We start from the raw sequence: 14,103 nt of genomic DNA, 5'->3' as shown, positions 1-14,103 counted from the left end.
GATGCATTGATTGTTGCAGGGTTCGAGCTCCAGGAAAAGAAAATTCAAAAGATGCCACCTTGGAAATATTTGGGCTTAGAAACTGGAAATAGGACCATTGTTCCTCAAAAACTAGAAATCAATCCAAGGATCAAGACCCTTGCGGATGTCCACAAGTTGTGTGGGTCTTTGAATTGGGTAAGACCATGGCTCGGTCTGACTAACGAAGACCTTGCCCCTCTTTTCAATTTATTGAAAGGGGGAGAGGACCCAGGTGCTCCTAGGTCCACTACCCCAGAGGCATGGAAAGCTCTAGAAAAGGTTCAGATTGCAATGTCCACAAGACAGGCCAACCGATGCTGGCCTGACCTGCCATTCAAATTTATCATCCTAGGTAAGTTGTCACACCTCCATGGAATTATTTTTCAGTGGGAGGTTAAAACAAACACCTAAGGCAAAGGACACACCAAATAAGGACCAGGACCAGAGGGACTCTCTCTTGATCATAGAATGGGTTTTCCTCAGTCACAAAAGGTCCAAGAGACTGACAAAGCCTCAGGAGCTGGTAGCGGAACTGATCCGAAAAGCAAGGACCCGGATCAGGGAGTTAGCAGGATGTGATTTTAAGTGCATTCACATTCCAGTTGAGTTAAAATCAGGTCAAAATACTATGAAAATACTGGAACAATTGTTTCAAGAAAATGAAGTGTTGCAGTTTGCTCTGGATTCCTACTCAGGACAAATTTTGGTAGCGCGGCCCGCTCACAAATTGTTCGAACAAGATGTTCAATGTACCTTAAAATTGAGAAGTGCTCTAAGTAGGAGACCTTTAAAAAAGGCTCTGACTGTCTTTACAGATGCGTCTGGGAGGTCCCACAAGTCTGTTATGACTTGGAAGGATCCTCAAACCCAGCAGTGGGAGACGGACGTTGCTAAGGTGGAAGGTTCACCTCAGGTTGCTGAATTGGCTGCGGTTGTTAGGGCTTTTGAAAGGTTCTCAGAACCATTTAATCTGATTACAGACTCTGCATATGTGGCAGGAGTAGTATCCAGGGCAGATCAAGCAATACTGCAAGTGTCTAATATCACACTTTTTGAATTGCTCTAAAAACTGGTAAAGTTAGTCACTCACCGAGAGCAACCATTTTATGTGATGCATGTCAGGTCACACACTGACTTGCCAGGGTTTATCGCTGAAGGCAACAGAAGGGCAGATGCTCTTGCTGCACCTGCAGTGATGGCCACTCTCCCAAATGTTTTTGAACAGGCAAAAATCAGCCACCAGCTTTTCCACCAAAATGCACCTGGCCTGGTTCGTCAGTTTAACATCACTCGAGAGCAGGCCAAAGTGATTGTGGACACATGCCCAAATTGCCAACAACATGCACTCTCTACAGTGAGTACGGGAGCAAACCTAAGGGGACTGAACAGTTGTGAACTGTGGCAAACAGACGTAACACACATACACATACAGTCTTTTGGACAGCAGAAATATGTTCACGTTAATGTAGATACTTTTTCTGGAGCAGTCTATGCTTCTGCCCACACAGGAGAATCATCTATCGATGCTATTAAGCACCTCTTACAGGCTTTTTCTTTCATGGGCATCCCCAAGGAGCTGAAAACTGATAATGGGCCTGTTTATAAATCCAAGGAATTCGGGAGCTTCCTGCAGCAATGGGGAGTAGAGCACAAAACTGGCATCCCCTACTCCCCTACAGGTCAAGCCATTGTAGAAAGAACTCACCGTGATATTAAAAGAGTCCTGGACCAGCAACAACAGGTTCTGAAGGTGGAACCTCCCACATCCGGTTATCCAGGACGCTATTCACAATCAATTTTCTGAATTGTTCTTTTGACAGCCTGAATCCACCCATCCCACGCCACTTTGGGGGGAACAGTCATAGGCTGAAAGAAAAGCCTCCAGTTTTAGTAAAGGACCCTGAGACTTGGAAAACGGTGGAACCTTACAAACTGGTTACTTGGGGGCGTGAATACGCCTGTGTGTCCACCCCCTCTGGTTTAAAGTGGGTTCCTTCAAAATGGGTAAAGCCCTATGTTCCCAAGGTCTCAAAGAAACCTGTGGGATCTCAGCACCTCAGGACTGAGGTGCAGAGGGACTGAGACCACCCTTGGGGGGCTCGGAGGTCCTGGAATGTTGCCAGAAGCGTCTGGTGGCTGGACTTTGATCCTACACAGGAGACGACACCTGTATGAGGATAGGAGGATTTCACTGGGGTAAATGGTGAAGGGATAAGTTAATTAGAGTGTAAGATACAGGGTTTAGGATTTCTGTACAGGGGGGTCTAAAGAAGTAAGATGGAGGAATTGGGGCGTGTCCTCTTCTTCTTCTTCTTCTTCTCGGCCTCCATCTTCTGTGGTGATGTTGGCACTTTGGGATTGGTTATTACTAAAAGTGCACTGGTTAATAAGGGTAAAAGGTATTGGGGAAAAATGATAAGTATTGTATACGTAACTTTGAGTATAAAGATAGGTGACCGCCCCAGGGGCTCGCAGTGTGCTCATGGCTGGCTGCTGAGCAGACCTCTGTCGGGCCAAGAGAAAATCTTTTAGATAAACAATTAATAAACACCGAGACCGAGAAAAGATCTGGAGCCTCTTCTCGTCCTTTGAAGCGCGGGTTGTCCAAGGCCACCCCGGGCCTTTCCAGGTCACCTAAACAGCCGAGAAACCGACAAAACCTACAGAAGTGCCCCAGGTTGCTAATGCTGCCTGGAGAAGGAAACGCCACACGTGTTCTCTGGAGGAAATTCCATTTATGCCTCCTATCTGGAACAGTTTGTAATATATGTTTGTCTCAAGTTCCTCGTACCAGTTTAGATCCCACAGTTCGTGTGTAGCCTCGAGATGCCATGAGACCGAGCCTGCTTCTCGTCCTACTCGTGATCATCCCACCTGTGATCTCCTGCATAGTGCCGCAGCCCAAAGCACGTATGGACTACCTTGGCAAAAGTTCTCGGACATCAACAGACGAACTGATGACGGGCTGAATGGACTGTTTAATGGCTGGGGACTCTCAGGCTGGTTGGGATCTATTCTAAAAACTGTGTTTTTAGTGCTGTTTATCTTAGTTATAGTTATTGTAGTTGTTAGCATTGTTTTTGGCCTAATCAAACGCATGGTGCTCAAGTTAAATTCAAGGTCATCTCCCCCTCCTGAGGTCTACCATTTGGAAGCCCTCAGTGCTCCAATGGATGACCTGGAAGCCTCAGTGGAAAACACTGACCCTCCTGTAGAGGAAGAACCAATTTACCAACCGTGGTTTAGCAAGCATTCTGCACCACAAACCCAGTCCTCTTCTTTTTTAACAAAACTAGGGGGAGATGTTGCAGTGTGTGAGCCTATTTCCTGTTTTAGACTTCCCAGTCCCTTCCCCAGGTGTGCCAATACCTCTCTTCCTCTTCCCCTCTCGCCCCCTGCTGGGCTGTCAATCAGGATTAACATTCCAGGAAGGTTGTCGTGTGGTTGGTCAAAAGACGCCCCTATGCCCAGAGATCATTGGTCTGTCTTGGTGTCATCCTCCCCTGAGATCCTGCCCCTCCCACCTGGTTGGTGGCACACCTGTCCCTTCCCTCCCCCTCCCCGGAGCTTAAAAGGTCAATCAGGCCATGCGGTCAGGATTGTGTTGGAGCTGTTACCAAGATTCAAACCTCTGTGACCATGGAATAAAATTTTGGATATTAACCCTCCGACAGAATCCGTCTCCTTCCTCCTCACCATAGTCTGTAGCCTTCCCACCTGAGGTAAAACTGAGTTCCTAGCAAGCCTGGACTTGTTCAGCTGCCCAGCTGCAACCTCCAGCAAGCTAAAGGTGTCTCTGGGGTGAAACACCACAGTTGCCGCCTTTGGCCTAGCAGCAAGGGTCAGACGGGCCCAGGCACAATCTACCTGGTAATATTGGGATTCATACTCCGATAAAGGAGAAGTAACACAACTCTTCTCCATTAAACCTGAGATAAAGCTGATCAAGTATGTGGATGATTTCCTTCTCTCAGGACAGGAAGAAAACAAAGTTCAAGAGTCCACCATAGTGTTGTTAAATTTTCTAGGAAACCAAGGACTTCAGGTATCAAAAGGGAAACTCCAATTTGTAGAGAGAGAAGTAAAATACATAGGAGATGGGATTTGTCAATGGATCTGGTGGCTAAACTCTGAGACAATTGCAGGGATAGCCTCACGGCCAAAAACTAAGAGGGAAGTCAGAAGGTTTTTAGAGCTGTTGGGATATTGTAGGCTATGGATTGAAGGATACACACAGGCAGTCAAATTCTTGTATGAAAAGCTAGTAGAAGAGGAGATTAGGTGGGAAAAAGATGATGAAAAATTTTGAAGATCTAGTGCAAAAATTAGTCAGTGCATCGGCACTGAGTCTTCCTGCCTTAGACAAACTCTTCTATCTGTTTGTGGATATAGAAAAAAAGGTAGCACATGGAGTATTAGCCAGGGACTGGAGAGGATCAAGGAAACCAGGGGCCTATGTATCAAAATTACTAGAGCCTGTCAGCCAGGGATGGCCAACCTGCATTCAGGCAGTGGCAGCAACTGCTCTGCTCATAGCAGAATGCAAAAACTTAACCTTTTTAGGAAAAATTGAAGATATATATCCCAAACTCAGTAAGGAGTATCCTGAGCCAAAATGCTGAGAAATGGCTCACTGATTCCCAAGTGCTAAAGTATGAAGCCATCTTAATAAGGGTTTAGAGCTAATCGTGTGTAACCAACTTAACATTGCCCAGTTCTTGTGTGGAGAAACTGATGAGGAACTACTACATAATTGCCTAGAGATTATAAACTATCAAACAAGGAAAAGAGGACCTAACAGATCAACCACTCCAAGGTGGAAAATAGTTGTACATCAATGGATCTTCACAGGTAATAAAGGGGCACAGGGTATTAGGGTACGCTGTAGTGCATGAAAGGTTGGTGGGCATATAAAAGAGAAAGATACCTTCCAACTGGTCAGCCCAAGCGTGGGAGTTATATGCCCTAAAGTGAGCTCTGGAAATATTAGTATGGAAATATACAGACTCAAAATACACTTTTGGCATAGTGCATAACTTTGGATAAATTTGGGAAGAGAGGGGGCTATTCAATTCAAAGGGAAAGGGACTGTTTCACGAAAAATTTCTTTTACAAGAGTTAGAAACCTTACAATTACCAGAGGAAGTAGTGGTGGTTTATGTTAAAGGACATCAGAAAGGGGTGCAAGGGAAAAAATTAGCCAATTTAGAAGCTAAAAATGCAACTGAATCAGAGACAAAAAAACTAATAATAGTATTAACACACATGAGAGAAATGCAAAAAGTCCCCTTAATTAAAGGGACAGAAGAGGAAGAACTCCTTAAAATAGGAGCCAAGAAAGATAATGAAGGGGAGATTAGCAGATGGGAGGGAAATGTTGAATAAACCCCTTGCCAAGAAAATGCTGGAAGGCATACATGGAACAACACATAGGGGTACACAAGTGCTAAGTGATCAATTTCTGAGGGAGTGGGGTTGCATAGGAATTTTCAGAATAGCTAAGCAAGTAACTGAATGGTGTGTGATATGTCCACAAGTAAATAAGAAAATCATGAGGAAAACACTCAGAGAAGGGAGAGAACTAGCCTTATGGCCCTTTCAAAACGTCCAAGTAGACTTTACTAAGTTTCCCCAGGTACAATGGTGGAAGATTTTTCCAGTAATAGTGGATCACGTGACTCATTGGGTAGAGGTGGTACCCACTGTGAAAGCCATTGCCAATGTTGTGGAATCAATCATTCCCCAATATGGGATGGCAAACAGGATTGATTCAGACTGGGGAACTCATTTCACATTTAAATTATTGCAGAAAGTTGTTCATACCCTGGGAGTAAAATGGGAATTAAACACTCCATGGCCTCCACAGAGTTCCGGTTGGGTTGACAGAATGAATGAAACTCTTAGAAGAGCCTTAGTTAAGCTAATGATTGAAACCCTAATGTCATGGATAAAATGTCTCCCTTTGGCCTTATTAAGAATTAGAACCCAAGCCCAGTCAGATCTGGGGGTGTCACTCTATGAAATGATGTTTGGGTTACCCTTCCCGACCTCACCCCAGAAGGTTGCCACATACAAGGAAGGGGAAGCCAATGCCAAGAAATAAGTAATCTCTACAGCACAAACCTTAAAAGGGCTAAGGCATAAAGGGGCAATTCCTCAAGTTACCACCCTGGATTTCAGAATCCATAATATTAATCCTGGGGATTGGGTGATGATCAAGTCATGGAGAGATCAGCCTCTAACTCCTCAGTGGGAAGGTCCCTTTCAGGTACTGCTCACCACCAAATCGACTGTGCGAACTGCAGAGTGGGGATGGACTCATGCCAACAGAGTCAAAGGCCCAGTAGAAGAACCCAAAGACTGGACTGTAACATCCAGGCTGGATGAAACAAGATTGACTGTCAAGCAGAGACTGATAGACAACCAGAAGAAAACACCAAGATGCCCAAAAAGTAGAGTCAAGCTTCCACCAACCATCTCAAGAACTGTCTTCCTGATTTAGTGGGTGAGAATTACCAGCATCTGTTGAGGAGAAGTACACAAGAGACTGTAAAAGGCAATGGGGCAGCATCCTTAAGAAGTAAGACAAGGAATAGAGGGCAAGATCGGGTTGCCCCCTTTGTTTGCTACCAAGAAGGCTCCATAGCCCTGCTGTGGGTAGCAACCCTGTTGGCATGCTAAGGTGGGGACAAAAGGCCATACCAGACCTCTGTTATTCCTCAGTTGCCTTTTAATTCAACAAGGACTGGAGGGGAGGACCAAGTTGGCCTCTGTGCTCACCCCTAAGATACACTGACTATGGGTAGCAGCCACATAGGCATGGTAGATGGGAGTCAAAGCCATACTGGACCTCTGTGATGCCCTTTTGTCCATTCCAAATAAGTGTGTCTAAGGAAAACCTGAGATATTTTTCTGCTGTTCCCAAAGTCCTTGCCCACATCAAGGGATGCTGGTATGACTCATTCAAGAGAGAGAGAAATTTTTTTACTTAATTGTTTGAGCAAAATTACTTAGAGAAAAAGAAAAGGGGGATTTGTTACAGATGAGTAATCCTATGGTTGACTCTCACAATTAATGAGTGAATACTGAATATATGTTAAGAGAAGTTTTGTAGATGTATAGTTATCCTTCCCCTCACCCTTGCATTGTTATCACAGGATGGCCTCAGTAGTCGGGGCATTTGGGAGGGTTGGCTTGTTACTATGGCAGCACCTGACCTCCAATCAAGGTGTAAGACAGTGATCTCCACCACTGGACAGTGAAGAAGGAGTCGATTGACAAGATTTTGGGAGGGGCTAGAGGTATAAAAGACAGAGCAGCCATTTTGTAGATGAGCACATGGTGACTGAATTCTCTGCTCCCGGCACTGTATTCTTTTCTTTATTCAGTTTTCTGTTGTATTTTGAAAAGGTCTTAATAAAATATTTAAATTTTTGAAAGTGAAAATCGTTTCTAACATGGGGTTGAGTATTGTGAGGCAAGGTTGTCCATACTGCGTCAGCTCCAAGTTACAACTTCTCCGACCTGGCCAGACCTCCTTAGGAGAGACCCTGGATCAATAGCAATCACAGAATGCTGAAATCACATCTTATGTAAGAAGAACAGCAATAAAGGCACTCTTTATTATAGGAATACATATTTCTTAGAGGCTCATTGAAATATTTCTCCATAACTGTAAAAGGAAATCTTCCTAATGAACTGCTCAAGACCAGAGGGAAATCAAGGCACAGCTATGGTTTGTCAGGATTTGCTTGATCCTCATGAGTTTCACTGTGCATTAGGAGTTGAGCCCTGGAACCTCAAAGCCTGAGGGGCGATTGCACAAATCTTTCCAGGAGTCAAAGTCAGAAGAAAACCCGGAAGTGTATTGAGGCATGAATGGGTCCCTACTGAGGTCAATCCCCAACACAGGCTCGTCATGGACTCCTTGGAGGAGAGAATTGGAGGCCAGGATGGCACAAAATCCTCTCAGAGACTCACTGTGGAAAGTAAAACCAAAGTACCTTAAAAAAACCTTGAGTATCTCAAAGCATTATTGAGCCCCACTGAGTGACAATACAGAGCTCTCAAGGGAATAATTAAAGGAGATAATTGGGGCCATAATTGCACAAAGTTCTAACAAAATTGTTATCAAAAGGGAAACACCAAGTAACTTAAAATAACTGAAGTACCTGGAAGCATTAATGAGCCCCACTGAGTGCTGTTACAGACAAAGCCTCTCCAGGGACTAATTACAGCAGATAATTGCAGGCCAGGATTGCACAAACCTCTCAAAGACTCCAAGGCAAAAGCCAAACCCAAAGTCCTTTGAAAAACCTGCAGTCCCTGGAAGCATGAAGGAGCCCCCAGGGCCATTCCTGAGCAAGGCTCCCCAGGGACTCCTTCAAGCAGATCCTTGAGGCCACTGGGATGTGGGCTAGGGGGGGGATGCTGAGGGCAGGACAAGGGGCTGACAGTGCCCAGCCTGCCTGGGGCTGTGCCAGGAGGCCCCAGGGCCTCAGGACAAGGTGTCTCCTCCCAGCCCTTGGTGGCACAGACCCTGCTGTGCCCCAGGGCACCAAGACTTGGCTTCTCTTTGTCCCCACCTGTCATCAGTGCCTCCAGTTCTCTGCTCTGCCTGGGGCCTGGGGACACTTTCTCAGTCGTGTCCCTCTCTGGGACCCATTAAAAGTCCAAGAAACTTTGGAGTTGGATTCTGACTTGGAGTTCTGGAGAGGTTTCTTCAGCTCCCTCTCAGGGACTGATGTTCAGGACCTGAGCACAAAGCCCCAGAGGCTCATTAAATTCCTTGTGCTGTGTCTGTGCTGCAAAGCTGGGCTGGGCTCCTGGCCCAGAGGCAGCTCCTGGTAACCAAGAAGAGCTTCAAAAGCACATTGCTCTTGATGAGCAGCTCTTCTGCCAGCCCAGCAGGGCTGGGGCACTGCCTGCAGCCACCCCGGGCACAGCACAGAGGCACAGAGAGCTTCAGTCAGTCAGGACTGGGAAGGTGCTGAGAAGTGCCTGGGGCAGAATCACTGCCAGCCCTTGGCACAGGAACCTCTGGCTGCAGGACAATGCAGCTGCAGCTCCTGGAGTGATCTCCTAAAGCAGGAACATCCCAATGCCTCCAGACTCTGTGAGTACAACTCTGAGTAGTTCTGGCGTGCGGGAGGAAATGCTCATGAAACTGTGACATGCTGAGGGGTTCTGGTCAGTCATAGAATATTTCCAAGGCAAAGGTTTTTATAAAAATGAGGAAATTTCAAAAGATTTTGAATTCAGTTTCTGATAATTGGCGAATTGCAGGGAAGGGGATAAAAATCTTAAAGGTTGATTATAATTAATAATTATGAATTTTGACAAGGGCCTGAGACATCCAAAATGTTCCTTTTAGTGATCAATAGGTTCACAGGAAATCCCTAATGTGCTTTCAGCCACTCTGCCCATGGACAGCACCAGCATCCCCTTTGCTGAAGCCATCAGGCTCAGTCTGAGCTGTCCTTTCTCCAAGCTGCAAACAGAACCTGCTCCCAACTAGTGCCCTGCAAACAGGCAGTGTTCTGTCAGGCCAAGGAGAGTGCACAGAGATTTGGGGTTTGTCAGTACTGGCAGGGAGAGATCAGGCAGAGGGAAAGCCCTGCAGGAGGGAAATCTCCAGGAAGCAGAGAGAAGATTGGGCAATGAGAAATAACAAAACCCAGCAATGCTGTGGCAGGGAGAGTTTAGAGATGTCCATAGGATCCCCTCCAGTGCAGCCCCTCCCTCTGAACAAGCCCCCTCCCTTCCTGTGCCCCACCCAAGCCTCTGCCCTCAGGGCCGGGGCTCCAAGGTGTGCAGCCCCTCCTGTGCAGGCAGAGCTGCAGCAGAGCCGTGGGGCAGCTCTGCAGCCCCGGGCCCAGTTCCCTCTGCAGAGCACAGGGCTGGGAGCAGCTGCCCGGCCCTGGGGGCTCTGGCAGGGGGCACAGCTGGCTCAGGGTGGTGCTGTCCCCAGTGCCAGCCCTGGGCAATGCTGTCAGTGCAGCCAGGAAAGGAGCTGCATCTCTCTTCACCCAATGCCAGCATAAGGACACTTGGAAGTCTCTCTGAGATTTCAGTCCAAGCTGGGAGCTTCAATCCAGGGTGCAAATCTGTCCTAGGGCTTTTCAGATTTATATGATTTATGGGGAAAGGCAGAGGTGTTGTGACAATGAAAATGTTGCTGGGTTGGTAAAGTTGGAGCAACATGAGTCCTTGGCTACAAATGTGGAGCTGGGCTGGGTGGATCCATCTGCTCTCAGCAGTACCTGGGTATTTTTAAGAGAAACATGCTAGTGTGAACATCCTCCATTTGAGAAAAGTCAAAGCCCAGAGAAATTCTAAACAGAATAAAGTGACAGACCATCTCCCGTCACTCTCCACTCATCCTCTAGCTTCATGGAACTCACTCTGTTCTACCAGAGGGCAGAAGAAAATCTGAGGGTTTCTGATATCCAAGAATTCCAGGAGAGACATGGTGGTAGATTAAAAAGAAAAGCTAAGAACTCTTAAACACAAAAGCACGTCTATGTATGTTAGAGAGGATGGTATATGGTATATGGGAAATGGCTTTGATTTTGGTTACAGGTATCTCCTCTAACACTTCATTGTGCTTTCTCCATGAACAGGTCCCCATGTGCAGCCACAGCAAATGTCCAACAGCAGCTCCATCAGCCATTTCCTCCTGCTGGCACTGGCAGACACACGGCAGCTGCAGCTCCTGCACTTCTGCCTCTTGCTGGGCATCTCCCTGGCTGCCCTCCTGGGCAACGGCCTCATCATCAGTGCTGTAGCCTGCGGCCATCACCTGCACACGCCCATGTTCTTCTTCCTGCTCAACCTGGCCCTCAGCGACCTGGGCTCCATCTGCACCACTGTCCCCAAGGCCATGCACAATTCCCTCTGGGACACCAGGAGCATCTCCTACACTGGATGTGCTGCTCAAGTCTTTCTGGTTTTCTTCTTTCTTGGATCAGAGTTTTATCTCCTGACCATCATGTGCTACGACCGCTACGTGTCCATCTGCAAACCCCTGCACTACAGGACCCTCCTGGGCAGCAGAGCTTGTGCCCACATGGCAGCAGCTGCCTGGGCCAGTGCCTTTCTCAATGCTCTGCTGCACACAGCCAATACATTTTCCCTGCCCCTGTGCCGTGGCAATGCCCTGGGCCAGTTCTTCTGTGAAATACCCCAGATCCTCAAGCTCTCCTGCTCAAAATCCTACCTCAGGGAACTTAGGCTTCTTGTGGTTACTAGCAGTTTATCATTTGGTTGTTTTGTGTTCATTGTTTTCTCCTATGTGCAGATCATGAGGGCTGTGCTAAGGATCCCCTCTGAGCAGGGACGGCACAAAGCCTTTTCCACCTGCCTCCCTCACCTGGCTGTGGTCTCCCTGTTTCTCAGCACTGGCTCTTTAGCCTACATGAAACCCCCCTCCATTTCCTCCCTATCCCTGGATCTTGCCCTTTCAGTTCTGTACTCGGTGGTGCCTCCAGCCCTGAACCCCCTCATCTACAGCCTGAGAAACCAGGAGCTCAAGGCTGCAGTGTGGAGACTGATGACTGGATGGTTTCAGAAACATTAAACAGCTGGCCAATCTCCAGAAATCACTTGCTATAAAAGTCATCTTTGATACTTTTTGTAGCTTTGGTTGTGGGGTTTTTTCCTTTGTTTTAGTTTTCTCATAATGTCTATGGAGAAATGTCATTTTTGGCGCCTTCTCTCATTTTGTTTCTTTCCACCCTCCCTGTGCCCACAGAGTGTGTCAATGAAGGGCTGTGCTCTTGGTGGCTTTAAAGGAACTAAAGGATCTCCCAGCAAAGTTTTCTGCAGAGATGCCCTTTTGTTGCCTTCTGTGGAGCTGCAGCAGCAATGTCTGTCTGCAGAGTTGGGGCCAGAGCAGTGCTGGCACAGCAACTCTGCTCCTGCTGGCCACACCATTCCTGATCCAGGCCAGGAGCCATTGGCCTTCTTGGCCACCTGGGCACACTGCTGGCTCATGTCCAGCCTGCTGTCCATCACTCCCTGCAGGTCCCTTTCTGCCTGGCTGCTCTCCAGCCACTCTGTCCCCAGCCTGTAGAGCTGCAGGGGTTGTTGTGGCCAAAGTGCAGGACCCGGCACTTGGACTTGTTAAATCTCACCTTTTTGGATTTGGGCCCTGGATCTAGCCTGTCCATGGCCCTGTGCACAGCTGTCCTACCCTCCAGCAGATCAACACTCATACCCAGCTTGGTGACATCTGCAAAGATGTCCTTGGTTCCATGGGGCCCCTCAGTGTCATAATGGCTCTTTGGTCACACCAGGCCCAGCACTGTCACACTGGTCTCCTTGGATCCATGAGACCATGCAGAGCAACAATGGTCTCCTTGGTTCCATAGGGCTTCACAGTGTCACAACTTTCTCATTGGTGCTGCAGTTTCATAATGACCCCTTGATTCCATGGGGCCCCAGGTTGTGACAATGGCCCCAGGGTTGCATGAGGTCCCACACTGTCACCATGGGCTTTGTGGTTCCACACATCTCCTCAGTGACACAATGGATTAAATTTAAGTGATTTTACATGTAAGTTCTGTTGATTTGAAAATCTGTTAAGCTTAAGTACTGTTAAAGTCTGTTAAACTTAAGTTCTGCTAAGTTAAAGTTCTGTTGAGTTTAATTTCTGTTAAGTTTAAGTGAAGATAAGTTTAAGTGATGTTAAGTTCTGTTAAGTTTAAATAGTTTAAGTTTGTGTTTTAAGCCTAAGTGCTATTAAGTTTAAGTGATGTTAGATAGATTTATGCTTTTATACTAGGCGTTTATTTTATGACTTGTGTGCAAGGTGTTGTTGTGAACATCAGAGAAACTCTAGTTAAAAGAGACAATCAGAAGCATTTGTGAGTAAAGCCGTTCCGGTTTTAAGTATATCTGCTGTTTAAGAATAGAAAGCAAACTTACCAATCGACACAGATGAAACCTGCACACCTGTTGCTCCCTTGGCTTATTTTTGTAAGTTGCATTAGCACATCTGAGTTTTATTTGAGCCTTGTAGCAGCATAGAATCTTTTTGTATCTGTCGTATAGCATATGCTATAAATAGTGATAGCCTTTTGGGTTTGTCTCCCTGGCTTAGATCCCTTGTAAAGAGAAACCTTGCTAGTTAAGAATACTGCTTGTAATGTAATTGTTTTTAGAATTGCTTATTCTTGTACTGCAAAGAGTATGACACAGTTAGCCCATCAAACCTTGCTTATGCAACAAGAAAACAGGGGAATTGTGGAGAAATGGCTACATGACAGAGGTCACGTAGACATTCGCTTGTTAGCTGACCAGGAGCTGGGAAAGTGCCGAACACAGCTAGTTTGAGTTTTGCACCTGCAAGATAGCGTGTCCTTGGGCCTAGCTGGGTATGATAACAAGTAGACAGAGAGAAATGGGAAATAAAGAATGTAGGCCCAAAGGAATGAAGAAGAGTTGATGGTATAGTTTAACCGATAGATCGCTTGGCTTACAGAATATTCATAAGCTTATTATTTGCTGTATAAGTGTCTGATGCTCTCTTCAATAAACGGAACTTGCTTATCACTCATATTGAGTGTCCGAGTCTCCCCTCCCCGACAAATGGCTCATCCCCGACAAAGGCCTCATTCTTCAACAGACTGCTAACTTACAGAATATGCATGAGCTTATTACTTGTTGTGTATAAAAGTTTGATGCTCTATTCAATAAACGGAGCTTGCTAAACACTCATATTGAGAGTCTCAAGCCTTCCCTGCACCAAGACAAATAGCCTGCTGCAACAGTCTCCCAATGGTCTCCTTGGTTTTTCAGTGCGAAAATGGTGAAACCCCTTGGTTACACGAGGCTCTGCAGTGTCACAATGGCCTCTGTGGTTCCACAAGGACCCAGAGTGTCACGGTGCACTCCCTGGGTCCATTTGAACCCACAGCACCACAATGGACCCCTGGTTCTGTAGGGCTGCACGGTGTCACCATGGTCCTCTTAGTTCCACAAGACCCTGAAATGTCACAATGGCCCCAGAGTGTCCCAATCATCACAGAATGACAGAATCAAATAGGTTGGAAAAGAGCTTTGGGATCATCAAGTCCAACC

General features: G+C 46.6%; 1 protein-coding gene across 1 annotated transcript; it reads left to right on the top strand.

Moving 5' to 3' along the window:
• The first annotated feature begins 10,666 nt into the window (after positions 1 to 10,666).
• Positions 10,667 to 11,599, top strand: LOC132083081 (olfactory receptor 14C36-like). The gene has a single exon (XM_059487612.1). The coding sequence runs from the start codon at positions 10,667 to 10,669 to the stop codon at positions 11,597 to 11,599; it is 933 nt and encodes a 310-aa protein (XP_059343595.1).
• The last annotated feature ends 2,504 nt before the right edge of the window (positions 11,600 to 14,103 follow it).

Source organism: Ammospiza nelsoni, chromosome 22, assembly GCF_027579445.1.
Source record: "Ammospiza nelsoni isolate bAmmNel1 chromosome 22, bAmmNel1.pri, whole genome shotgun sequence".
NCBI lineage: Eukaryota > Metazoa > Chordata > Aves > Passeriformes > Passerellidae > Ammospiza > Ammospiza nelsoni.
Note: the sequence above shows the minus strand (reverse complement) of the source record. Positions and strands in the feature narration are given on the sequence as shown.

Coding starts and splice junctions, on each gene's coding strand:
- LOC132083081 (XM_059487612.1), top strand. CDS start 10,667: ATGTCCAACAGCAGCTCCATCAGCCATTTCCTCCTGCTGGCACTGGCA.